The sequence below is a fragment of the Dipodomys ordii genome, unplaced genomic scaffold (assembly GCF_000151885.1).
Source record: "Dipodomys ordii isolate 6190 unplaced genomic scaffold, Dord_2.0 Scaffold124, whole genome shotgun sequence".
Lineage (NCBI taxonomy): Eukaryota > Metazoa > Chordata > Mammalia > Rodentia > Heteromyidae > Dipodomys > Dipodomys ordii.
Genome location: NW_012267340.1, coordinates 4046722 through 4072609, shown reverse-complemented (window position 1 = coordinate 4072609; position 25888 = coordinate 4046722). Strand labels below are relative to the sequence as shown.

General features: G+C 42.4%; 1 protein-coding gene across 1 annotated transcript in view; it reads left to right on the top strand.

The window, feature by feature from the left end:
• Positions 1 to 214: 214 nt before the first annotated feature.
• Positions 215 to 25888, top strand: part of Clstn2 (calsyntenin 2) — a gene marked incomplete at its 5' end in the record, with an annotated part of 372930 nt that continues 347256 nt past the window's right edge. Inside the window, one exon of the mRNA XM_013029893.1 lies at positions 215 to 325. Coding sequence (XP_012885347.1) covers positions 215 to 325 — 111 coding nt within the window. The remainder of the gene's footprint in view (positions 326 to 25888) is intronic.

The window sequence follows — 25888 nt, the reverse complement described above, 5'->3', positions numbered from 1 at the left end:
GTGAAGGGGAGAGAAAGAGAAAGAGAGAGAGGAGAGGAGGAGGGGAGGGGAAGAGAAAGAAGAGGGAGAAGAAAGAAGGGAAGAGGTAGGAAGGGAAGGAAGGGAAAGGGAAGGAAAAGCAGCTATTAACATAGTCACCATTTATGCTATGAACTCTAAGTACCACCTTTTCTTTAAGAGTCATTTAAATTTCCCCTTTATGTTCATGATATAGATTTACCATCATCAACATCATCATCACCATTACCGTTGTCACCAACATCTTCACCGTCAGCACTGTCATTGATCACTGTCATCTTTTCAGAGAGAAGAGAAGAGACACAAAGTAAGTCCACCCATCTGGCTAAATTCTAGGATTGCCACTAAAATAAAGAATTTCCAGGTAAGTTCGAATTGCAGGGAAACAGCAAATGATTTTTACGGAAAGCATGTCTTCACTATTGCATAGGAATACTGAGAAGTTGCTCCTTATCTTCAATTTAAATTTAACTTTGGGTGATACATTTTTGCTTGCTAAGCCCCATGATCATATTCCACTGAGGCAGAGGGAGGATTAGAGCTGAGTTTCTATCCTTGCCACTCTACCACACGAAATGTGTCAAGTGTTCCCCCCAGCACACAAATTTTTGGATTTTATCTAAAAACAACTTAACTTTTTGCCTGGTTCTGAATCTGTTTATGCTTTCTGCTTGCTTTGTGTCATTTGTGAAATTTTTTTTCTTAGAAAGCGATCCATTGTATCAAAATTTTGGGAACAGTTGGCAGAGTACATTGTCCTCAATTTTTCAAATCTTTGTATTTGTGGTTTTATCTTTTTATTATTCCTGATAGGGTTTACCACCTTATCTCTTTTCAAAAGTATCCCCTTTTCATTGCTTTTGAAGAACAAACTTTTATTTACAACCAAAGGGTTTTCTAATTCAATATTTTCTGCTTTTATCTTTATTATTTCTTTCTATTGATCTTAGCCAAAAGGCTAAGAAACAATAAAATCCCACTTTTGATTTTTTTCTTTAATTTAGATTATTTAGAGTTTACAAATTTCCAAGTCAGACTGCTCTTCTCTCTCTCTATCTCTCTTTTTCTTTTTAGATAGGGTCTTGCTAACTCTTTTGCCCAAGCTGACTTGGAATTACAACTCTCCTATATCAATATCTTGACTAGCTAGAATTACAGACATATGCAGTCATACTTGGCTTACTGTTTTTTTTTTGTGGAAAATGTTTTTGTTGATATTTTCTAGATATATTGTATGACTTCTATTTGTTTTAGAAGTGATACATTTTCTTTGTGCCCTAATACATGGGCAAAGTTCTAAGGATGCATGAAAAGAGTGTCCATGTTCTCTGTGTCTGAAGCAATGTGTATACATATGTATATTATTCTACCTATGAAGTAACAAGTATGTGCATATATTATCCCAAGTCCTTCATGGCTTTACTTCATATTTGCCATGGAACTGGAGCTCACCATGTTGGGTGAGACGAGACAAGCACAAAAAGCCAAATATTGGTCGCACTTATTTGTGAAAGTTAGACCTAAAATGATCACGATGATTGTGATGTTGATAATGATGTTAATAGTAGTAGGGCATGAATGTAAAAGGTGACTGTCTAGGGGCAATCAGCAGGAGTGGGAAGGGGGAAAGAAAAAGATACAGACAGCTGAGCACTGGTGGCTCATGCCTGTAATACTAGCTACTCAGGAAGCTGAGATCTGAGAATCACAGGAGACTCTTATCTCCAATAAACCACTAGAAAACCGGAAGTGGCGCTGTGGCTCAAGTGGTAGAGCGCTCGCCTTGAGCTGAAGAGCACAAGGACAGTGCCCAGGCCCAGAGTTCAAGCCCCATGACCACCACCACCACCACCAACAACAACAACAAGAAGATACAGAGAGTGGAGAGAACTGAAAGACATCTCCCCCTCCACAGGAAGGTAGCATATTGAAACCCACCAAATACCGTTCACTGTTTGAAAAAGCAATATTATAAGATGGAGGGTGAATTTGTTCGATGTATACTATAGGTGTCTATGAAACTATCATAATGAAACCCCTTTGTATTATTAGCATAGGCTAATTTTATAACAAATAAAGGATGAAAATGTAAAGGTAAAGCTTTCATGACCTTAGACTAGGCAATAATTTCTTAGTTATGATACCAAAAGCACAAGTAACCAGACAAACAAACGATTGAAAAATCCCAAAATACAATTAAGAAAATAAGAACATGAACTTGAATCTGAGGGATGGGAGAAGGTGAGCCTGTGTAGTTTCTTAAGCAAGGCAAAAGCATGGCTGGACCTGTGTTTTATGTACCTCCCAGAGGTAGCTGGGTGACCACCCAGACTGGCTGATGAGCGATAAACTACAGAAATGAGGCAGGTGTGATACAGAACCTAGCCTTGGCAAGGTAGGCAAAGGTGATGGAATTTGTGATGGATAGAGCTTTCAGGTATAGGCATATGTGTAAAGCCATAATGGGCTCATTTTCTGATGATTCAGAGTCTGAAGGCCACAGGAAACTTCTGTCTACACCTTTCCTTCTTGTGACTGTAAGGTATATTAAATAGGAAATAGGTAGGTTTCATTAGGTAGCCGATGAAAAGAACACCATGCGCTATTCAGCAGGAGAATTTTATTTACCGAACTGCTGTCCCCACTGTGCATGGTGGAGAGGCATGGCTGAAAAGAAAGGGGCGACCCACCCCTGGGCCAAGACTTTTTGGGACAGGAAGAGGTGTGGCCACACTGGATCCAGACATGACCTCAGGGTCTGGGACCCTCCTAAGGTCAGATGGGCAGCATGTGACCAGAGGTGGCCCAGGATGTGACCTAGAAGGAGGGGAAGGTGACTGCTTCCAGGTCTGCCAGTTACCTAGGTAACAGATACTGGGCAGAAACTTAGCGACGAGGTAGGGAGGTGTCCCTGTGCAGACCTCCCTCACAGTGACTATGTTTAGAGACCTTAATGCTAAATTACTTTGAGATTGTGGCTTTTTTTTTAAATTTCCTTGTCATAATTATCAGGAATCCACATTAGCTACTTGATGACAGGGAACCCTGGCCCAGGGATTGCAGTGTGTGAAATGAAGCATCACTGAGTTGTATTGAAATCTGGGCATCGCTAATGTGTGTGTGTGTCCCTGACATTTCTGTAGGATCAAATCAGATCCTGTCACATTGACAAGAGCGGGGTCCAGAGGCAGTGTGTTATCATCGCCTAACATAGTGTTCCTTAATCATCGGCACCCTCATGCTTCCTGCAGAGCAGATTGAGCTTGCTAGAAATAGCACGAAGTTGAAAATTAGCGTCTTTCTCTTAAATAATCAGCGTGTGATATTTATAGTTTTTGTGAACTCTCGGCATCTTAACAAAGGTAAACTAATTTCACAGTTAGAGGTGAGGTAGCTTCACCCCCTCCCCACCTTTACTGTGTGACTCTCCCCATCTTTTAGTGTCTTTTTTGGGTGTCTCAAATTTTCCATAGCATGAATAATTCTCTTCATTACCCCTTTCCTCAGAGGTGTTTTCTGCACTTAGTGTGGCCCTGTGATAATTTACCATGTTTACAAGGATTTGGGGATAAAATAAAATATTTGCTTTTCTTTACAGTTACTCACCAGACTGTGACATTGGCAAAACTTGATCTATATAAATTAGCCAATCTTAAAACTCGAGCAAATGTCCAGATTCCTTGTCTAGATCACTGAGGTTATTTTGTTTATTTATTTATATTTTTGTCAGTTGTAGGGCTTGAACTCTGGGCCTGGGCACAGCTCTTCAGCTCAAGGCGAGTGCTTGTACCACTTGAGCCACAGAACCACTTCAAGTTTTCTGGTGGTTTATTGGAGATAAGAGTCTCACAGACTTTCCTGCCCAGACTGACTTTGAATGGTGATCCTCAGATCTCAGCCTTCTGAGTATCTAGGATGACAGGCACGAGCCATCCGCTCCTGGCTATTTTATTTTTTAATCTTATGTAAGTACCAGGGCTTGAACTCAGGGCCTGGGCACTATTCCTTAGCTTTTTCACTCAAGGCTTGCACTCTACCATTTGAGTCCCAGCTCCACTGTTAAGAGGAAAAGAGACACACTAAAACAGGGTCTAATAGAGGGATAGAACCTTGGGACAGAAGGGAAGTCTGTGAGGTCAGTGTTTGGGGGTCCCTTCTCCATCTGGTCTTCTTTCTTGAACCTACCTCATCCTGTATCTTGGGCATGATGGGTAAATATGTTCTGGGGAGTCCTATGTAGGCCTGTCTCTCAGTAATGGACCTCTGCTGTAGAATAACCCCTCTCTCTCACTTCCTTACCCATTAAAGTTGCCATCTTGCACTTAGGTTGTTATTGTCCTTCTTAAGAAGAAAGCAAACATTTGGAGGTAATTAATTCTCCATCGTAAAGTACTGGGTGGCTAGCCTACTAGTGCATCCCAAACTATGGGGATTTCAGGAACACTGAGAGGAGAACTAGAGGATTTTCAGCTCCTGGAGCAGCAAGGTAGGCAGGGGCTTGCACGCATTCCTGGAGCTATAGAAGCCCTCAGCTGTGTGGCGCCTGAGCCAGCCTTGGGAGAATGCTGAGCGTGTACTGCCAGCACTGCTTGTCATGTGCTCAGATGTTACACTGGTGCATGAAGCAGTACAATGAATGATAGGTTCTTTCTGGCAAAGACATTGTAAACTCCAGGGAATGGAGTTAAGCTAATACATCTTTACTGTTACAGCACTGGAGCTGTGTATAGTGTTTGCCTATTGTGCATCTACCACCAGTAGAAAGGAAGAGAGAGACAGGTATAGAGGGAGAAAAAAGAGGAAGGAGTAAGAGAAGAGCGGGGAGAGAGAGAAAAAGAAGTGGGAGAAGAGGAAGGGAAGAGGGGAGTGAGGGGGATGAGAGAAAAAGGGAAGGAAGGAGAGAGAGAGAACAGGGATGTCTTTAGGACAGGAAGAGTATACAGTATATAGAAGTATATGTAGAGTGTATAGAAGTAGTTTTAGCTTAAAAATAGTCATAAAAGATTGAAAAACACATAAGAAACAAGAAGTATGGAATAAAAAAAGAAGTTTAGAATTCTAGGCTTTTAGGCCTAGGAATTTAGAACCTTTAGAAGGGCCAAGGTGAAATTTTAGAGGGTACTAAATGATAAACAGTATACTTGATAGAGACATAATAAGCATGACCTTATGGCATTAGTAACATGCTATAGAGAGACAATTCCAGGGAGAAATGAACAATTCCATTCTCTCCTGAGACTTGTTTATACAGAAAGCAAAAATTAGCAGATTTGTGAGCTCCATGAGCTCCATGTTGAAAGGACTAGGGATGACAAAGAGGTAAGAGAGAGATTTGAGGAGCACCAAAACTGGCATCATGTGCAGGGGCCTGTTTCCAAGGGCAGAAGTCCTGGGGGCCTGAAGTCTTTCAGAAGACTGTATTCTTAGTTTGGTGTACATAGAGCCACACCCCTGCTGTTGGCATCACTGGAAATCCTCCAAATCTGAGCCTCTTGAGTATCTAGTATTACAGGCATGAGCTACCAGTATCTGGTTGGAAGTATAGTTTCTACTGAATTTGCATTTCTTTGCCTTATTGTAAAGTTGAAAAATCCTAAGGCTCACACCTGTAATCCTAGCTACTCAGGAGGCTTAGATCTGAGAATCGAGATTCAAAGCCAGGCGAGGCAGGAAAGTCTGTGAGATTCTTATCCCCAATAAAACTACTAAAAAAACATTGAAAGTAAAGCTGGGAATCAAGTGGTAGAGCATCAGCCTTGAGCAAAAGAAGCTCAAGGACAGCATCCAGGCCCCGACTTCAAGCCCCAGGACTGGTACACTAGTGCACATGAATGTACACACACACACACACACACACACACACACACACGCACGCATGCACACACACACATACACAAATCCCAAGTCAAACCATTGTAAAACAGGAACCATCTGTGAATAAATGTAAATGAATATACTTTACTATATCATAATGATGACTTGTGGGTTTAAAACATACAGGATTAAATTAGAAAACAATGGTAGCTACAAAAGCAAGAAGGGATAAGTAGGGTTCTAGTGCTCCAGGTTCCTTTTATCTCTAAGGGTGACAGGTGTATAAATAATATCAGTCTAAAACAAGTCATGAATGTACATTGCAATCTCTGGAGTAATACTAAAAGGGAAGAGATCCAACAGATGTTCAATGTTATTGTCTGACTTCAACAATAGTTTAAGCAATAGCTACTGTTAGAGGGAGAAGCAGTCTAAGGTCTTACTTGCAAGTCCTGAGTTACACAAGGAAGAGAGCCAGTCACTCTGGAATGCATTGGGTTGCATGGTTGATTGTAAATTTTCCAGCTTTAACTTTGGACTAGACCATGTGATTGCTCTGGCCAATAGACAGTAGTAGAAGTGGAAAGAAGCCTCATATCACTGTAACCCCTCTGTACAGTAAAAAATATATATATTTAATTAAAAAAAAAGAAGTGCTGAGAAGCCATTTGTGAGCCTAGGCATCAAGGCACGTTGTCTTTACATCTTCTCTTGTACTTCTGCCATGGACATGAGAGCATATCAAGGCATATGACAAACACAGGGAGCAGAGTCAAGCCAATTGTCCTTGTAAAGGCCAGCCAGAATTGGCAAATTGCCAAGGGGGCCGCAGAAATCTTAGCATGTGACAAGAAAAGTCCCTTACTGATGTTAGTCATGAAAGCAATGCATGCTTGTTTCTTCGTTTCTTTCTGTCAGTCATGGGGCTTGAACTCTGGTCCTGGGCACTGTCCCTCAACTCTTCAGCTCAAGGCAAGTGCTCTACTACTTGAGCCATGGTACCACTTCTGGTTTTCTGGTGGTTTATTGGAGATAAGAGTCTCATAGACTTTCCTGCCCAGGCTGGCTTTGAACGGTGATCCTCAGATCTCAGCCTCCTGAGTAGCTAGTCACCAGCGCCTGTCGTGCATGTTTGTTTCTTTAAGCACAATGTCATGATAACTTGTTAAGTAGTAATATTACAGCAAAAATGGATAACACCGATAGTGAATGGACAAAGAATGAGGATGGATGTGGGGGCGGAGCCCTCACTAGAGGAGGGACGATGGTGTTCATGCAGGCCCATGAATTTATGAATGTCCATCAAACAGATGTTAAGGATTTGTAGCTCTCATTTGTTGACATTTTAGATGGAGAGCCTGAAGGCTTAAGGCCAAGGAGTGAACTCATGAGCATATTTTTTCAGGAAGTGTTGGAGTGAAAACAACCCAGACTACTTTTGGTGGCAGAGATGGATTTTATGGTGAGGCCAGAGTTTTTACAGAGCCTTTAATGTCACCATTTCATGCATGGATGTGAAAATGAGTAGTGGATGTGCTTTTATCAGAAAGGCAATCTGTTGTTTGAAGAACGACTTGCTCTTCTTCCCACCAAGGAATCCTGCTTCTTACTGATCCTGTCAATAGTGTCCATTAGGAGAGATGTACTTTAAGTAGTGGTTTTTATTGAAGCTGATTGCCAAGCTCAGTTCTAAAAGCCAGATTCTGTGAACTAGCTGGGATTAATAAGAGACATCATTACAATCCAGGGGAAATGCTCTGATTCAAATCTTATTTCCCATAGTGCTTATACCTCTCTATTTCTCGATTAACTAGTGGTACATGTCTTGGAGAAAATGTAATAGAATTGCAGTGAGAGACGTTTATGTCCAAAAAAGGATGGATTTTTTTTTATTGTGATGGTCATTAGACTTGGGAAAGAAACTTGGCAAAGCCATTGTGAAATCTTTCTCCCCTGAAGTCTCATGGAAACAGGCTGAGAAAAAATGATTGATCTGGTGATGGTGGGAAACCTGATTGGTCAGTTGGATTTCATCTTTGACAGAGAAAGGAACAGACCAGTCAGAGAGCCTTGGCAATGAACTTCAGTCTGGTCAGAGAACCTTGACAATGAACTCTTAGTCTTGCTAGTTCTTCCTCCAACCTCATCAGGTTCCTCTCTCTGACTCATAGACTTGTTTCCTAGTCAAGGGCAACATTTGACATTCATGACTAGCTGCATTTACACCATGTTCTCTTATCTCAATTCTGTTGGGAAGCAATGAGTAGAGTCACAGGGTGCAGAGAACACCGGTTTTGGGCTCAGACATCTAAACACTGAGTGGAGTGTAGAATGGACTTTGTGCACATATCTTGCCTTCAGTTCTAATGTGAGACACAAAAATCTAACCCATAAATAAAAATATAGGTAATGTGCTAGTGGCTAGGATATAGAAACAAAGCAAGATAAGGCACTTGAAGATGATGCGTTGAGCATAAGGTGGTTAGGGAAGGACTTTCTTTTGAGGTACCATTTGTGCAGAACTTTGAATGAAATGAGGCCGAAACCATGTAAAAATGGAGAAAGAGTTTAATGCCAAGGCCTTGAGGCTGGAATGTTCTGGAAATGTCGAACAAACAGCAAGAAGCTCAATATGGCTGAGCAGAAAGCGCCAGATGGAGCAGGGTGAGAGATGAGAACTGGGATCCATACACAGGGCTTGGAGTGGAGGGGGGAGGGTGGCTCGTAGGACATGCGATCTCATTCTAAATGTAACAGCCTTGAAGGGCTTTGAGCTGGGAAGCAGCAAGGGCTGATAAGCATCCCAAGGGGTTGATCCAGCTACTCTGTGAATGGGCTGGTGGGGGGAAGGGGGACTAATATGGGAAAGAAGTCCAGAGTAGAGCCTATGACAATAGTCCAGGTGAGACAAGGTTGGCTTGGGCTAAGGTTGTGACAGACAGGTGATGACTCCTTTTGATACTGAGGTGAAGGCTGGCACTGCTCTCAGACTAACTATGACCTTGTTTGTTTGTTTGTTTTTTTAAAGATCCTCTGAGTTTGTTTCTTTTACAAAAATGAAGATGTATACAGTTCTTTGTAGTCCCTTGCTGCACTGTGGGCCCTTGCTAGCCTGGTGACTTCATAGCCCACACTCTCCCCTGTGGATAGCTCTACCCGCCACCCAGGAGGGAGAATTCCTACAACTAGTGGACAAAGTGTTGACTTAATCCTCCTCATCAGCCTGTAGCACGTGCAAAGTCTCGCTCATATTTTATTTACTCCTAGCCCCCGTTGTTACTGGAAAATCAGCGCAGCTAGGACTTGGTTCTTTCATCTTGGCAAGAGAGGAATTCAAGCAGGACATGAAGCGTGATGAAAACAATAGAAAAAAGTTTATTAAAATGATGATGAGATAGACTGCAAAGCAGTGGTGGGCTTGAGAGCAAGCCTGGGGTTTTTATTCAGTCCAGGGTTAAGGGTAGACGATTCTTTATTTTCCTGGAAAGTATGATGGGCAGGTTGATTGGCAAGTAGAGTTTATGTAACAGATGTGCCTCTGCACACATGCCAAAGTTTTTTAGGAGGGAGATGGGCATGTTTATAGAGACTGAATAGTCACTTCAGCTCATTTCCTGGGTACCGTGGGTCCAAAAGGTTGTTTACTCCAGGGTCGTCATCCTTGTCCTCATACATGCTGGATGGGGGTTCTGCTCTGCTGAACAAACCTTCTGGCTATTGGGACTTAGTGCCACCTCATCAGATCCCAGGAATTTTATCAACATGTTTATTTAGTGGGATTTAATTGATGAACCATCTGATGACTTCTTTGAAAGTCACAAAGGTATATCTTGTGGTTGTATCCAGTCTTACCAGCAACTCTGATAACCGTGGAGAGTAACCTTGCCTCTTGCCTTGGCAACCATGATTTTTGTGCTGTCTGTCTGTCAGCCTCACCATTACCCTCTTCACTCTCATCCCCAGTCTATCATTCCAAGACATTTACTGCATATCGTTTTTCAAATGGCATGTGGTTGTTTTGTGCTTGTAATCTAAATTGTATTATATACTTTATTCCCTTTCCCAGATCCATCTTCGTTTCATGTAGACATTTATTTCTGCCTGGTGCTGCTCACCAGTACCTAAGCCATGGTGGGTATCCACCATAATTTACATAGGCCCTCTTCCAATCCCACTGTAACCTGAAGCATCTTAGCAACTTCACACTTGTGACTCCTGGACCTCTGTGTGGAAATTTTATTGGGTGGACACCCAAGGAGCAGGGCAGCTGCGTCACAGGTATTTGTACGCTGAATTTGACTACTGTGCACAACTAGACTGCTTTCCAGAATGGTTGAACCACTCATATTAACATGGAAATTTCCATGCCTCTATATCCCTGCTAACACTTGGTATTTACACCTTTCCAATTTCACCAGTTTGATAAGTTCTAAGCCATTGATCACTTAATGATTATTTCTTAGATTATTAAAGACTTTGAGCATCTCTTCCTATGTTTATTAGCTTTTGTTGTCATTGTTGGTCATTGCTTGAGGCTATTATGCTACTACTTTGAGCCACAGTGCCACTCCAGTTTTCTGGTGGTTAATTGCAGATAAGAGCCTCACAGACTTTCCTGTCCAGGCTGGCTCTGAACCATGATCCTCAGATCTCAGCCTCCTGAGTATTTAGGCCTTACTAGCTTTTTGAGTTTCCTTTTATTTTTTAAAAAAAATGTTTTAAAATCACATCCTTGGAATATTTGTAACTTGGGATTACCATTTTTTCTTTTGACTTACGGGAGTTTGTAGCTTCTTTTATTCTATCATCTAGTAACACTTTTCAAATTTCATTGAACTGGAAAGGAAAGCTTACCCATTTTCTGCCATGTTTGTGCTTTGGAAGTGTTATTTGATAAGTGCTTTCCTACCTGTATGCTGCAATATATTTTTTTCCACATTTTACTCTGATCATTTCAGATCTTTGTCCTACAATTCAGATCTTTCATCCATTTGGAATGCAGTACTATTAGGTGGCAATCCAGCTTTATTTCTCATGTGTATCATTTTTTTCTGTATTGAACAATATTTTCTTTGATTTGTAAGACTGTTTTATCAAATAAAAAGTATGATAATAGGATTGGCTTGGCTTTTCATTCTGTTCTGTAGATCTGTATTCTGTTTATAGACCAATATTAGAGTGTTTTTATTACTGTGTTTTTTATAGTACATTTTACTATCTTGTAAAGCAGGTTTTTCCTCTTCTTTTTAAGGTTATTTTATTTAACTATATATTTTATTTATTTATTTTTTGTCAGTTGTGGGGGCCTGAACTCTGGGCCTGGGCACTGTCCCTCAGCTCTTCAGCTCAAGACTAGTGCTCGAACACTTGAGTCACAGTGCCACTTCCGGCTTTTTCTGCTTATGTGGTGCTAAAGAATTGAACCCAGGACCTTATGCTTGCAAGGCAAGCACTCTACCACTGAGGCATCTTCCCAGCCCTATTTTATTTATTTTTAACCATAGAAATTTATTGAGGTATTATAACCTGTATGCATTGAAAGTCATATGTCATTTCAAGTTCATTAAACTGATCATAATTTTTCCATATTTATATTTCTGGTGATAGCTCAATCTTATCCTTCCAAGTATCTAAAATAGACCTGAGATGCCAAACCTGGCCCAATGTCATTTTTATCTATGTTTTCCAAGAGGCAAGCTCTCTTGTCCTTGTAGCTCTTGAGACCATACTGATAAGGAAGGTATTTTTGGGGTAAACTCACAAATGCCCCATGATTTGACAGGCAGCAATCCCATAATCATGAAGAAAACCACCAGAGCTTATTATACCACACAGGCCATCTCCACATAGCCTCCCAACACTGACGGGGTGAGGGCAATCCCTGCATCATCTTTGTCCTGGGAACTCTGCTTTGGGTTGAAAAGCATTGAATTCAAGGTATGGTTGGAATCAAGGCTTTGTGGTGCAGCCACAGTACATAGCAGAAGAGATTAAGTGAGGGAGAAGACAGGGAAGGTGTGGTGGCAGGTTCTCATCTCTTGTGCTAGCCCATGGGAAGCCCAGTTGCTCTCCCCTTCCAGAGAGCCCCCCCCAGAGTTATATGTGTATCTTTGTAGCGGATGCTGCCACACTTACATGTATAGCTCATCTTCACTAATTTGAAATTTGAATAGATTTCTGCCACATAAGACCCCAGGAGTCTTAATTAAATTGAATATTTGTGTTAGTGAAGTATAACTTCTTCATCTTTCTTCTGAGCTTTCAGATCTGGAGGAAGAAATCCCATTCCATTCATTGTAACCTCATAGTGGCCAATGGGTGTGATATATTCAGAAGGAATCAGCTGAAAATTTATCAGGTGAATAGGCCACAATGACAGAAAAATATATCCAGATGATTTTATTTATATTTTTATGAGATAGAACCAGATGCAATAATATCTTCCAAGAAACAATGCTAATCTTAAAAATGTATGGTATTCAAGCAGTGGATACTTAGGAGTATTACTATTTTAATCCATACTCATGCAACTGTATCCTGTAAGTCAGCATTTTTGTTCATCTTTCTTTATTCTAGTACCTTGTGTGGTTTCTACTGTATTCTACATGAGGCCTTAGAACTGGTATTCGAGAACCTCCATATTGTGGTCCTTCTTCCTTTCCATCCTTTCTCCTTTCCTATACTTTAGCCAAATTAGACTATCCTGATTCTTTTTTTTTTTTTTTGGTCCGGTCGTGGGCCTGAACTCTGGGGGCCTGGGCGCTGTCCCTCAGCTCCTCAGCTCAAGGCTAGTGCTCTACCACTTGAGCCACAGCGCCACTTCTGGCTTTTTTCTTTTTGCTTATATGGTGCTGAGGAATCGAACTCAGGGCCTCAGGCATGCAAGGCAAGCACTCTACTGAGCCACCTTCCCAGCCCCAGACTATCCTGATTCTATTGGTCAGGAGTCCAACGATTTGCTTACATTTTCACTTCTAGACAGTGCCTTTCTTCCATCTTTACTCTTGAAATCCTACATCTTCTTAGAGACAGTGGCAGATCTCATGTCTGTTTTCTGACTTATGCCAGTTCAGCTTTCTTTCTTCCGTAGTAGAGCAAGGTGCAGAGGAAACATAATCCACCAAGGGCAAGATTTGGAGTACTCTTAAACTCAGGGCATCAACTAGGTACTTTCAAGCACTGAACTTACTGCCAAAGTTACCATTTCCCCAAAATTGTCACCATCACTGGTTTTTCCTTGTATCCTTTGGTAGTTGATAGGGACTACAGCTTTGTGTGTCTCTGGAATTCTATTCTCCCATACCCATTGGGAGATTCTGGAACCTTCAACAACTAACAGCTGTGGGACCTTTAAGCATTGGAGTCTGACAACTTTGCACTAGAGATTACAGGGGGCTCCTCCCTGTTCCTTTGCCTTGTCCTCCATCCTCTCATCATATTGAAACTAACTGATGTTCAAGAGGATTTTCTTAGGGAGGTAAACTGAGTCAAGTTTGAACATTACACTTGAGCATGTTTCCTGGTAACCTATCTGAAGCTGCCTGTGGGGTCTTCCCACCCTTCCTGTCCTTTCAGTCCTCGAAGGAAGCCTAGGAACACCCCAGTGATACCAAAAGCTCGTAATTAATCCTTCCATACTTTATTTTCTGTAAAGAGTAGATTTCTGGTGCTAATTCTGACTTATGCATCAGAAAAATTTTGCTGAAGGTGAGAGGCCGCTGGCCAGTGGCAGTTGCTCTTTTCTTTATTCAGCATCTTCATATGATTGGTAAGAAAATCCATACTTGTGCAGCTAGAGTCTGCTGCACAAGTCTCTTTGGGCCATAGAAAACCCTATAATAGTCTTCTTCTTTTTTTAAAATCGAAGGCTTCCCTTCAGGTAACAATCAAGATTTACTGTACTTTGGATGAAATTAGGCATCAGATTAGAATTCAATGCATGGCGATCTATCTTCCTTCTAGAGAGATATTGTTGCACAAATCAGAAAATCATAGCCTGGCTGTATAATCAACAACATTTCACTCCCGAAAGCATATTAGAGCTGGAGTGATAAGGCTTATTGAAGCTGCAGATAGCAATTCATGAGGTTTCTGAGCAGCCAGACTTTCTGGGAACCCTGGTAGCTTTTCCAAACAAATCTGAGAACTTTCAAGTCTACTCTGCTCCTTATAACAGGAGCTGATAGAGCCAAGGTCAAGGGTTCATTGCAACAAGGGCCAGTTGTCTTCACTTCTCAGAGTAATGGATTCAATCTCTGAGGATCTTCAGTGACTCTAGTCCTTGTCAAAAAAATAAATATTCACTACACTTCCAGTTCTTGCCACAGTCTTGTTTTGGGAATCCCTTTGGGGAAAGCATCAATAATAACAAATACCATGTTTAGCATAATTACTGTTCATGATAACACCTATTTTTGTGGAGCACCACTGTGTTTTTACCAGATTTTACACAACAAAATCACAGCAATTTAATGCCCTTATTTCTAGGTTGAAAATAAAGGTTTGGAGAGGTCAGGAAGACTGGTTGAAGTGCTTCAGTTGGAAGGTGGTATGTGCTGGAGTGGTTTTTCGTCAGCACACAGCAGATTGGGCTCCTCTTGCAAAACAGTGTGGCATCGAGGGCACCAATGGCTCATTAGCTCCCAATCCACTGGAAAATCTTCAGTCCTCGCCTCGGATGGCCATTCTGCAGCACCTGCCACGATCCTCTTCCCTCCTACCACACAGTCTCATGCCTTCTGAGTCTTCCTCCCTCTCTCTGGGTGCTCCTTCTCTCTCCTGGGTGGCTCTTCTCACCCCCATCTCCATGGTATGAGTGGGAGTTCCACATCAGATCATTTTCTCTCCTCATAGGCCGCCCACCTTTGCGTGGTCTCATTCATTTCTGTGATTCCAACAGCCTTCCCAAGGCTGCCAGCTCTCAACTCTACTTCCCTACTTTGGCCCTCTCTTTTCACTGTCAGACCTATTCTCTTATGCCACCAATGGACCTCAGTGTCTTTGATAACCCTGACAAGCTCTCAAGTTCAGGACATCTCAAAGAAGGTAGGATACACAGTCCCAAAGGACCACTAGGCCTTCCATCCTTGGGGGCCTCAGTGGGTCGCTTACATCACCTTCATAGCTCTGCACAGCTCTGCATGGCTCAAGCTGCCTACTGGACCCCTACTCACCTGTCTTATGCTTTCTGTGATGCCTATACCTCTTTTCTGAATGACTCATCTACCCTCTTGCTCATGGCCCTCTGTTCCCCATTACCTAAGGGACGTCATGGCTATCTAGCACCCTTCTCTGTCTAGTAAGACTGCCTTCTTTTCTCCACAGCCCAGTCTTGAAGTCCTATCCTCTTAGACTTGAAGTGGGTTTTCTTCTCCACGTTCCTTACTGCTATTTCCTGATGATCAGTCTTCCCTTCCTCTCAGATATGTCTCCCTCCTTCCCAGTTTTTTTTTGGCTGGCTAGATTGCATACCCCTAACCCTGCGAGTTGCAGTTATAACTCAGTCCTCTTCCTCACTCTTCTCCAGGTATTTGGTCATTGATATTTCAATACCCAGCTCACTGTCATTCTCTCCACTACTCTTGCCATCATTTTTTTTGTGACTTCAGCACTCATGGGGACAAGTCATCCATCTTGACCTTCAGTCAGATTAACTGCTTCTCCTTCACCCCAGTCACCTGGTCCCCCAGGCACACCAAAGATGTGGTTGTTCATAGATGCTGCAATCAGAGTCTTAATTTTAAGCAGAGAAGACTCTGACCTGGTGCCATACATCTTACTTGTTTCTCTAAAAGCCTTCAAACTATCAGTCTTGGGTGCTTTAAGAACTCGGGGCCTGCCACATTTTGCCATCCAGTGCCCTTACAACTTAATTTTCAAACCTCTTATTTCATTTTCTCTCTTACACACACCTTTGCTTTTCTTTCCTGTAGTTTTTCTTGGTTAAGCCTACTTCCAGTCACTTCTGCACTTGCATCAAAGAGGCCATACATTGCTGGAGAAGGGCATCGGGTCTCATTTTAAAATTATCACCACAGATCTTGAGTGGGTTCCCAGATCTGGACCACTTCATTCTTCTTTGCTTCTCCCTCCTAGCTCTCAGTTTGTAATCTTGCTCTTCCTCTTCCCCCTCCTCCTCTTCCTCTCCCTCCTCTTCTTTTTTCTCATTTTTTTTTTCATTTTGCTTTTTGGCAGTACTGGGATTTGGACTAATACTTGCTAAACAAGTACCCTACCACTTGAGCCATACCCCTATCCCCTTTCGCCTTAGTTATTTTTCAGATAGGGTCTCATGCTTTTGCATGGACCTAGCAACCTTGGATCACAATCCTATATAATTACACCTCCCACATAATTATAGGTATGCGCTGCTCTGCTCCATCCCATTTTTGCTTCTTTTACTGAGAAAAGAGAAGAAACAAGAAGAAACTTGTCTCTTGTCTCCCATAAGCACATTCACCAACCTCTCTGCATTTGGGCCCAAATGCTCTGCCCCTGTCAACAAAGGAGGTATTTACCCTTTCTCCTCTCTCTGCTAACCATCCCACCTCCATAAGAGCCTCTCCAACCATCTTCCTCCTATAGCTTTCCACTCTCTTTCCTGTAATGTAAAAATTCTGTTCTTGATCGACTCATTTTCATCGACATATAATGATACTGGTATACGAGACTCTTGTCTTAAAAACACTCTTTCTTGGTCTTCATACCTTTCTTCACTTCCCTATCTCTCTTCTCCCCTTTACAGAAAAAAAACCCTTTGTAAGAGTTTGTATTTACTGGCTCTATTTCCTTACCTCTCTCTCTCTCTTTTTTTAACCCATCCCTAGTAGCTTTTGTCTTCACCACTTCACTGATTTCCTCCTGTTGAGATCAATAACCTCTGTGTTGCCAAATTCAATCATCTATTCTCAGGGCTTGCTTTAATCTCTCAACAGCATTTTCATCGTCAATCATTCTTTCTTGGAACTCTTTCTACCCTTGACCTCGGGGAAAGCAGGGTGAACTTCTCTCCTAAAATCTACCTACTAACCAATATCTATGTCTAATAAGCATTTCACACTAACTAGTGTTCGTTGATTTCTACCTAACACTATTTCTGAATCTTAGCCCAGCCACTTATTAGTTGGGAGGTACTGCGAAAACACTTATCTATGTGGCTTGATATCGTATTTGCAAATAGAACATAATAGCACAACCTGATTGATACTGTAGAAGTAAAAGCAGGCAAAGCACGGACTTTCATGCCTGGCATATGTTAAGTGCTTACTAAATGCCAGTTCTCCTGTTCTACACTGGGGGCCTCTCCTCAGTTGTACTCTGTGCAGTGAATGGTGTCAGCCAGCCCCCCAAATCAGAACCTTGGACTCTTTCCTGTTTCTCACCTGCCAACAGGAACCCATAACCAAAAGGTCCTAAATCTACCTCTTAAAGATATCTCAAACCTTCTGTTTTATTCTGCTTTTCCCATTGCTGTGCCTCTTCTCAGCTCTTCTTACCTGGTTGTCGTTTTTCATTGACTCTCTAGTGCTTTTGGCACCATGAAGCTAGTGAATGCGTTACCTGACCACATTACTGCCTTCAGTCTCTCTCCCCGGGGATCTCAGGAAGAGATCTGAAGTCCTCAACATTACAGTGCATTACTATTCTTATAAAAGGCACTGCAGAGCTTGGCCTCCCTTTCTTCTTTCTCCTCCCGATATTCTCCGTGTCTTAAATTCATAGCCCCGTGTGTGTGAACAACTGGCTGTTTCTGAGTTTTCTGTGCCTTCTTATCTCAAGGTGTGTGTGTGTGTGTGTGTGTGTGTGTGTGTGTGTGGTTCCTTTTGCCTAGAACAGTGAACACCTTGATCCACCATCTTCACTGGCAAACTTGTGGCTGGGCTGCTAAGACACATATTTCCATCTCTTAAGGGTTTGGATGGATTTTTTTCTTGTTCTATGTGAGCTGCCTCCTCATGGCTTCCTATCATTCTTTCCTCCTGCTTCTTGTTTAAACAGTTCATTTTCCTGTAAGGCTTTGAGAGCCTAATGGAAGGACCTCACACCCCAAATTCCTGAGAGCACAGTTTTAAACCCTTGATCTGAGTAGAATTCTCTCCCCTGCCTTAATCTAGGTACAGCGTAGTTAACATTCGCCGTTTGATAATGGAAATGAAGCTAGCTCCCAGATTCTTTGTCATTCTCAAACGGAAGGGCTCTATGACATACTGGGCTCTGTGGGGCCAGATGGTTACCTACTATGTTGAAAGAGCTAATGATGCTGGGAGAGGCTGAGTCTTTCCCTGCCCAGTCCCAAGCCCCTGGGCAGTGGACTTACTTTTCCCATCCACTGCTTTAGAAGCCATGTAGACATGGTCTAAAAGGAAAGTTATTAAACTGTTTTCCTCAGAGAATTACTTGACTGTTTTATATTCATATTCTACCCCAGCTTCTTAGAATAATAGAGACCGCAAGATACAACAATTAAATGGCGTTACTCCCCAAAGGCCACTTGCTCCAGTTTACAATCCTGTTCCTGCCACACTGTGGCAAAACATCCTTCTTGCAGCGATTCTCCCCCCTGCTGTGTTAATGAATCTCCACTCCCACAAACCCATGCTACTGCAGGGCTCGTTGACTCTGGAGGACAGGGTTGAATGGATACATGTCTGGCATCCACATGAGCCAGACCATGTGGAAATAAGCTCTGTCATGGGACAGAGTAGGAAATCTCTTATGGAGTGTCCACATTGGAGTCTCTGTGCTACCCACGGTGATCTAAAGATGACCCAGGTCCAGCCCGAGCCCTAAGGTGGTAGGATAGACGGAAACAGCAAGGAACATACAGAATGGGATGCAGTAGACGACAGAGGGAAACCTGGCTGTGGGGAGTACAGAAGACAGATAGCTAACTCAGCCAGAGATTTGTTAAAAGTTTTCTGGAATGTTCTAGAGGAATCCTAAATCATCATCCTAAATAATGACTAGTAATTAGTCCAGAAAGAAAAGTATAAAAGGAATTAGCAATAAGGAAACAAAGGAAGGAAAAGCATGTGGAAAAGTCTCAAGGTATGAAAGAGAATGGGACCAGTCTTACAGCCTCTATGCATTTCTCTAAGAGAAGACAGCAGGGTGTGGTAAGGAAGAAGAGAATCAGAGACAGCCAGAAACCACACCATACAGGCTTTGCCCTAGACAGGAAGTCATCTTATGCCTAAGAGCCTCCTGTATCTGAAATTCTGATGCCTGACAATTTATGGGGTCAAGGTATCACCCAAAAGAATGAATAATGAAGGACAATGAGAATATTGGAGACTTCTGGGACCATCTTTGCCTGTCCTAAATACCAGGGAGCTGACTACTCTTGTTCTTTTTTCTGTTCAGCTGTTTGAAAAACATGCAAACATGATGTGAGCAGCAAGTTATTAGGCCACCATGCTGAAGAGATTTACTTGAATCCTGAAGGCAATAGGGAGCTATTGAAGTTTATTAAGCAAGGGAGTAACCTGGTTTATGTAGCCTTTTAGGAGGGTCAGTCTGGTCTGAAAGAATGTGGAGAGCAGTGATGGGAGAGGAGAATACCTGTGAAGATGTTGTCATGGCATCAGAATCATCTGTCAGGACCACAGACGGGACGGTTTTGCTCTCCTCTTCCTGCCTCTAAGTTCCCAAAGACACTATTTTCCCCTGGGCTTATTTCTGTGCAGCACCCAGCACCAAGTTTGGCCCAGACATAGCTAACACTTAGTGTGTATTTGTTGAAGAAATGAGTGAAGTCGTAACTCATGTGCACTGAAAACTTCTCCTGCTCTTCACATCATCACTGTCAGGGAGGTGTTGTCACTAATATCTTCTTTAAAGGTGAGAAATTAGAGGTTTGGGAGGGTGTGTGTCCAAATTCAACCCCAGACACATCTGCTCTGGGGTTGATCTCTTTATCATAAATGAAATCACCCTCTGTGGCAGCAGAGAGGGTGGGGTGGGGGGTGAGTCCCAAGGCCACTACCCGTGGGCAACAATTGCCCTTTGGAAATGAAATATGACGAGCTCATTGGCCCAAGGTCTTTCTTCATCATCAACCAGTGATAAGTCCCAGGCATTAATGTCTCCCTCCTTCTCAGTCCCAGATTACAAACCAGGTGCTACTCAGACTGTGTGCTGCCCAGTCTTAACTTCCCTCTTACCTCTGCCTGTGGGCTTTTAAGATGTCCCCTTCTTTGCTTCCTTGCCAGACCTGTGATACAACCTGACTCACATGCTAGGTCATTATAGAATAGCTCATCTGTAGAAACAAGTGCTAGAGGCTGAAATGTCTTGAAGCCCAGCCCCATGCTTATCCACCTCTCTCTGGTTGGAGCCTGAAGAACCATCTTGACCCAGAGTGGTATGGTGGGAAATGATGGCTGCTCTCCATCTTTTATCCCATTCACAACTTAGCCTAGCTGTGGCTCAGGAATTGGCTTGATCCATAGTTGCTGAAGTCAGTTGAGAACTATCTAGCAGCCAGGGTCCAATGATATTCTTGGGGGGATGTTCTAGCCATTCCCAGAAGGAATGTTTGCGTGTAAGTCACTTGCTGGCTCTGTCTCCCTGAGACCAGGTGGGATAAGCTCTCCATGATACCCTGAAGAGTAACCAATAAAAAAAATCATATTTTACCTCTCTGATTCCTGTTGAAGTCATTTTCACATGTGATATGCTGTTAAGAAGTTGGATGGAGTCATTTTATTTGCGCATCGGTGAATCAACTCTGTATGAAGTTTGTGTCCCTGGAGCAAAAATATTGTGTGTGTGTGTGTGTGTGTGTGTGTGTGTGTGTGTATGTGTGTGTGTGTGGCCTCACTCACATAAGCATTTGGTGTGTATTTTAAAGCTAAAGGGATTAATTTCTCAGAGCTCAAAATTCTTTGGAGGTTCTGTATATGCAAATCTAAGAGACTATGCAATATCTGAAATAGGCTTTTCTCTCTAATAGCCAGTTGATCATCTTCCCTATGACTTCCTACAGCAGATACTTGTAGTTCTTTAATTTTAAATTTCTTTTGACAAGCAGAAGCTTTCCGATAAGAGGAAAGATTTTTCCACATTTGTCATCTCTAGCCTCTTCTGGTGTGACCAGCCGTGCCCAATCTCTTTATCAGGAAGAGGAAGAGCCAGCTGCCCACACTGCTGATTTGTGTACTTGCCTTTTCCAAGCTGCCAAATGGCCTGAGTAGAATCCTGGCTGCAAGGCCTGCCCACACTTGGCAGGGCAGAGAGCCTAGAGCTTGGCAGTGTGCTATCTACTGGACTTGGGCAGACTGGCAAGGCTCAGAGAATTGTGTCAGACTAGACCAGGAGGCACTGGGCAAATAGAGGTGTCAGACAGCCTGCAGAGCCCAGTGTGCTCTTAGGATAGAAGCACAGGATGGATTCTAAACTGCCTCCCACCAAAGGCTAGAGCAGAAATGGCCAAATAAGACACTTCTGTAAGTGCAGCAGCATCTGGCCAGTTTAATTTGGAGCTTTCTATCCTGGCCACAGGAACACAGCTTGTCTATAATTCCCATATCTGTTTTGTTTTGTTTTGTTTTGAGTGACTAGTTGTTATAGGACATAACTATGTGCCCTGTTCTGTGAGAGATATTTGGGCCACATTCCATTGGTCAGAACTATCAAATTCATTCCTTTTCAGAAAACCATTTTCATTTCCCTCAATGGCACTTCAATTTTATTTTTATTAGAAGTGAAAATTCTGTGGTTCTCCCAAGCCCATTGCTCATGCATGGAAGCACTTTTTTTTTCTTCTTCAATCTTTAGATATTTTTTCTCTCTCTGTCTGGGGCCATCTCCCCTTCAGTAAGAGTTGAAATGACTTGGAGAGAAGAGGGGCTGTGGCAGGAAGTGAACTGAAGTCACCGTCAAGCCATTCTCAACCTCTACTCCATCCCACCCCAGTGCCACTCAGCACTGCCAGGAAAGGATTTCACCACCTTTACAACCAATCCGATTCTGTCTACACAAATATCCCAGGTGGATATTAGCCCAGTGTTTATGTAGAAATGCTACAAGCTTTCAAACAATGCACCGCTTTAGCTATTTCCAGATTTATAAGCCCATTTTGTTTCCCCAAGACTCCACTGTGTCGAGATGGGATACACCAAGGTAATTTCAAGGCTGCATTATTGTTTGGACTGAAAGCTGGATTGGCAGGAAGAGTTCTGGACTGTACAGAGGAGAAGCCACATCGGGTAAAGCTTTGTTTTGTTATGATAGCAATAATAGACCTTCATGTGGCATGTGATTGCTCCTTGCTATTTTCAGGCACTACCCATCTTGGACTCTGGATTAGTCTTTAAGTAGAAGCTGGGTGCTGGTGACTCATGCTTGTACTCCTAGCTACTTAGGAAGCTGAGATCTGAGGATCAAGGCTTGAAGCCAGCCTGGGCAGGAAAGTCTGTGAGACATTTTTTTTTTTTTTGGTCTCTTGTGGGGCTTGAACTCTGGGCTTGGGCACTGTCCCTCAGCTCTTCAGCTCAAAGTGAGCCACAGCGCCACTTCCAGTTTTCTGGTGATTCATTGGCGATAAGAGTCTCACTGGCTTTTCTGCCCGGGCTGGCTTTGAACCACTATCCTCAGATCTCAGCCTCCTGAATAGCTAGGCAGCTGGCTCCGTGAGACTTTGAACTCTAATTAACCACTAAAAAGCCAGAAGTTGGAGCTGTGGTTCAAGTGGTAGAGTGCTAGCCTTGAACAAAAAAAGCTTAGAGGGGCTGGGAAGGTGGCTCAGTGGTACAGCGCTTGCCTTACATGCATGAGGCCCTGGGTTCAATTCCTCAGCACCACATAAGAAAAAAGCCGGAAGTGGTACTGTGTCTCAACTGGTAGAGCACTAGCCTTGAGCTGAAGAGCTGAGGGACAGTGCCCAGGCCCAGAGTTCAGGCCCCACGACCGGACCCCCCCTTACCCTCCCCCGCCCCCCACCAAAAAAAAAAGCTTAGAGACAGTGCCCAGGCTCTTGAGTTCAAGCCTCAGGACCACACACGTGTGCACATGTACGTGCACACACACAGCGTCTTTAAGTAGAACTGTGATGCAAAGATGATGATCACATTTCCCATAGCCTTGCTTACATGTTGGTCTGAGTCTTAGTTGGTCTTAGCCCCTCCAGTAGGGCAAGTGAAGTTCCTCCTCTGAGCCAGTTTCAGCTACCAAAGGCAGGACCCCAGGTTCCCTGTCTGACTTGTTGCTGTCTCCAAAATACCATTTGGAGGCTCTGTGTTTGGAGATGGAGAGTCTCATCTCTTTTGGAAGTGTCTTTCCATAAGCTGTTGACAGCAACACAAAACAAAGATGTGGGTAACACAAGGGTGGAAATTGCTGGACTTGGGAATCAATGCTATCTGGAAGTGACAAGGCAGAACTAAATATGTAATGTGCCCGTACTTGCTCTTTGACCAAAGAGTGATAAATTAGGCTTTGGTGAGTTTGACTTCTTGACAGATCTCACCCCCTGTCTCTCCACATCTGTGTCTGGCTGCATCCACCACAGTTGTCTCAAATACCCTTTGTGATATATTTGGAAAAAAATGGTTTTACAAGCCCATCTGTCCCGTGTTGTGAGCATGTACTGTGAAACGTCCTCTCCATCTCTCTCCATGAGTCCTAAGGGAAATGCAGTCTCCTAGTGAGAAGCAGAATCCCTCTGCCACTCAGCGCCTGACCAGAGGGTGAGCTCTGGCAGCTGCCTAGAATCATCGCCTCCCCGAATGAAACCAGATGGGGGTCTGTCAGCATGGCAGTGCAAAGATGCCCTTGTTGAGAGGAGTGGGTGGGGTTTGGTTGCCTTGATTTCTATTTTCTTGTTTCTTATCCCCTTGGAGACTTCTGGTAAGTCACCACTGCTCTCATCACAGGGTCTTGTGGAGTTCCATGTTCCTTCTAAGTCCTAATGATTTTCAGGTCTTCATTGATTTCCCTGTGGACAGCAGCTGGTAGCAGGCAGGGATGTTTACCCAAGACTCTACTGAAAGCTCCTGTGTCACGCCTTGCAAATCAGTGCACAGAACTGATAGATCCATCCATCACAGGCTTCCTAGATCATGTCTCCTGGCCAGACTATTTCCACCTTGGATAGTACTCAAGTCCAGTCTCTCCCAGGGACACCAACCCTCTTTAGTCCAAGTCCTCCTTCTAAGGTTCATCACTAGGTCAGGTGACTGTGTACTTCAGTACGTAATGCTGCCTTTCATTCTTTTCAGGATGATGGATGGCCAACCCTTACTATCAAAACCAAACCCAAGTTTCTCAGCCTCTCTGATGTTCACTAAGTACCAGGATTAGGAGAGGGAGAGAAAGGGTAGAAAGTGGCACATTTTGCTCCAGAAGTAGTAAAGAACAAGTGTATTTGTAAGTAAAAATGGTACAATTTAGAATCTCTGGGAGATCTTGTCTATCTTTGCTCACATATGCTAGGCAGGTACTCTGCCACTTGAACCACCCTGGCAACTCTTTTTGCTCTAGTTTTTGAGATAGGGTCTTGCTTTTTCTGAGGTCAGTCTGGCCAGTCTTCCCATTTATGCTTCCTGTTGTAGCTAGGATGGCAGGTGTAGATCAGTATACTCAGCTGTTGGTTGAGATGTGGACTTGTGAACATTTTTCCAGGGCTATCCTTAAATTACAATCCTGATCTCAGTCTCCTGAGTAGTGAAGATTTCAGGCATGAGACACTACCTTTTGGATATTTTAAATGGCCTATTAGCTATATTCTTCTTCATTTGACTAATTGCTTATTAATTCTTGTGGATTTGTCCCAGATATTCTGGGACCAGTTCTTTGTTAAGTATAAAAATTTCACATTTCACTCTATTTTTTAGTGTCAAAATGATCACATGTCCTTAATTTCAATGTACTGGCTATATCAGCATTCTTCAGAGCTTATGCATTTTGTGGGGGTTTATTTTGGAGAAATTCTTCCTTACTTTAAATCACAAATATATGCTCATAAAATTTTTCTTCTAAATTTTATAATTTTGCCTTTTTTATTTTCAAATGAAGCCTTTCTTCTGTCTGGAATTCTTTTGTTACCATTGACAGAGTAGCTCATTGTTTCCTCTACTGACTTCTAAGCAATACATTAAGTCTCTCTATGTATGTGTTGATTTATTTTGCCTGTCTATTATGTTTCATTTTTGTTCACCTATTGCTTCCAGAACATCACACAGTCTTAAGTACCATTGTTCAATTTCTAACTTTTTGTGTTAGATGCTCAACTGAAAAACCTGCAGCCTTTCTTCTTCTTCTTCCTGAGATGAATACTAATGAGTATTATTTGCAATACCACTCCAGGTCTTTCTGTGAGTTGTTGTGGAGTACTTTAACTATTCCTCGGTTCTGTTTTCTAATTTTTAGTTTTTACTTTCCTTTAATCTATTAACCATTTCCAAGTTTCCCTTTATCCATTTGCAAACATGTGAGAATTTTTAAAACATTTTGCTCTTGTGTTTTAGTATAACGGTGGTAAAAAATATTGTCTATATGTTAAGGATTCCTGTATCTGTTGGGACCTGGTTGGCTAATTTCCAACTTGTTCTTGAGAATTAAATTGTATCTCTTTTAAGTTGAATCTCCATTAAAGTTTGTCCATTAAAGCAGAATTGCTAATAGCACTTTCATATTTCCTCTAGTCTTAGTGAATTGCAAAATGAAGTGCAGTAATGTCTTTTATTATGATTGTGCATTTGAGTTGTTGATTTTGCTTTATGTATTTGAAGATTATGTTATTAAGTGTACAGAAGATTAGAATTACCACAACTTCCTGGTAAGTGTGAATATTTTACCTTTGTGTAGTGATCCTTATTACTTTTAGTAATTTGTTTTTCTTTAAATCTTATTTTATCTGGAAGTGAAAAAGAAATCAGAATATATACAGTGTGTGTATTATATGTATATAATGTGTGTACACATATAAACATGCATGGGTGCCACATATTATAAATTTCTTTTTTATTGTGAAAATACTGTACAGAGGGGTTACAATTACATGGGCAAGATAATGAGTACAATTCTTATCAAGCATTGTAGCCTCCTCATTTGTTTC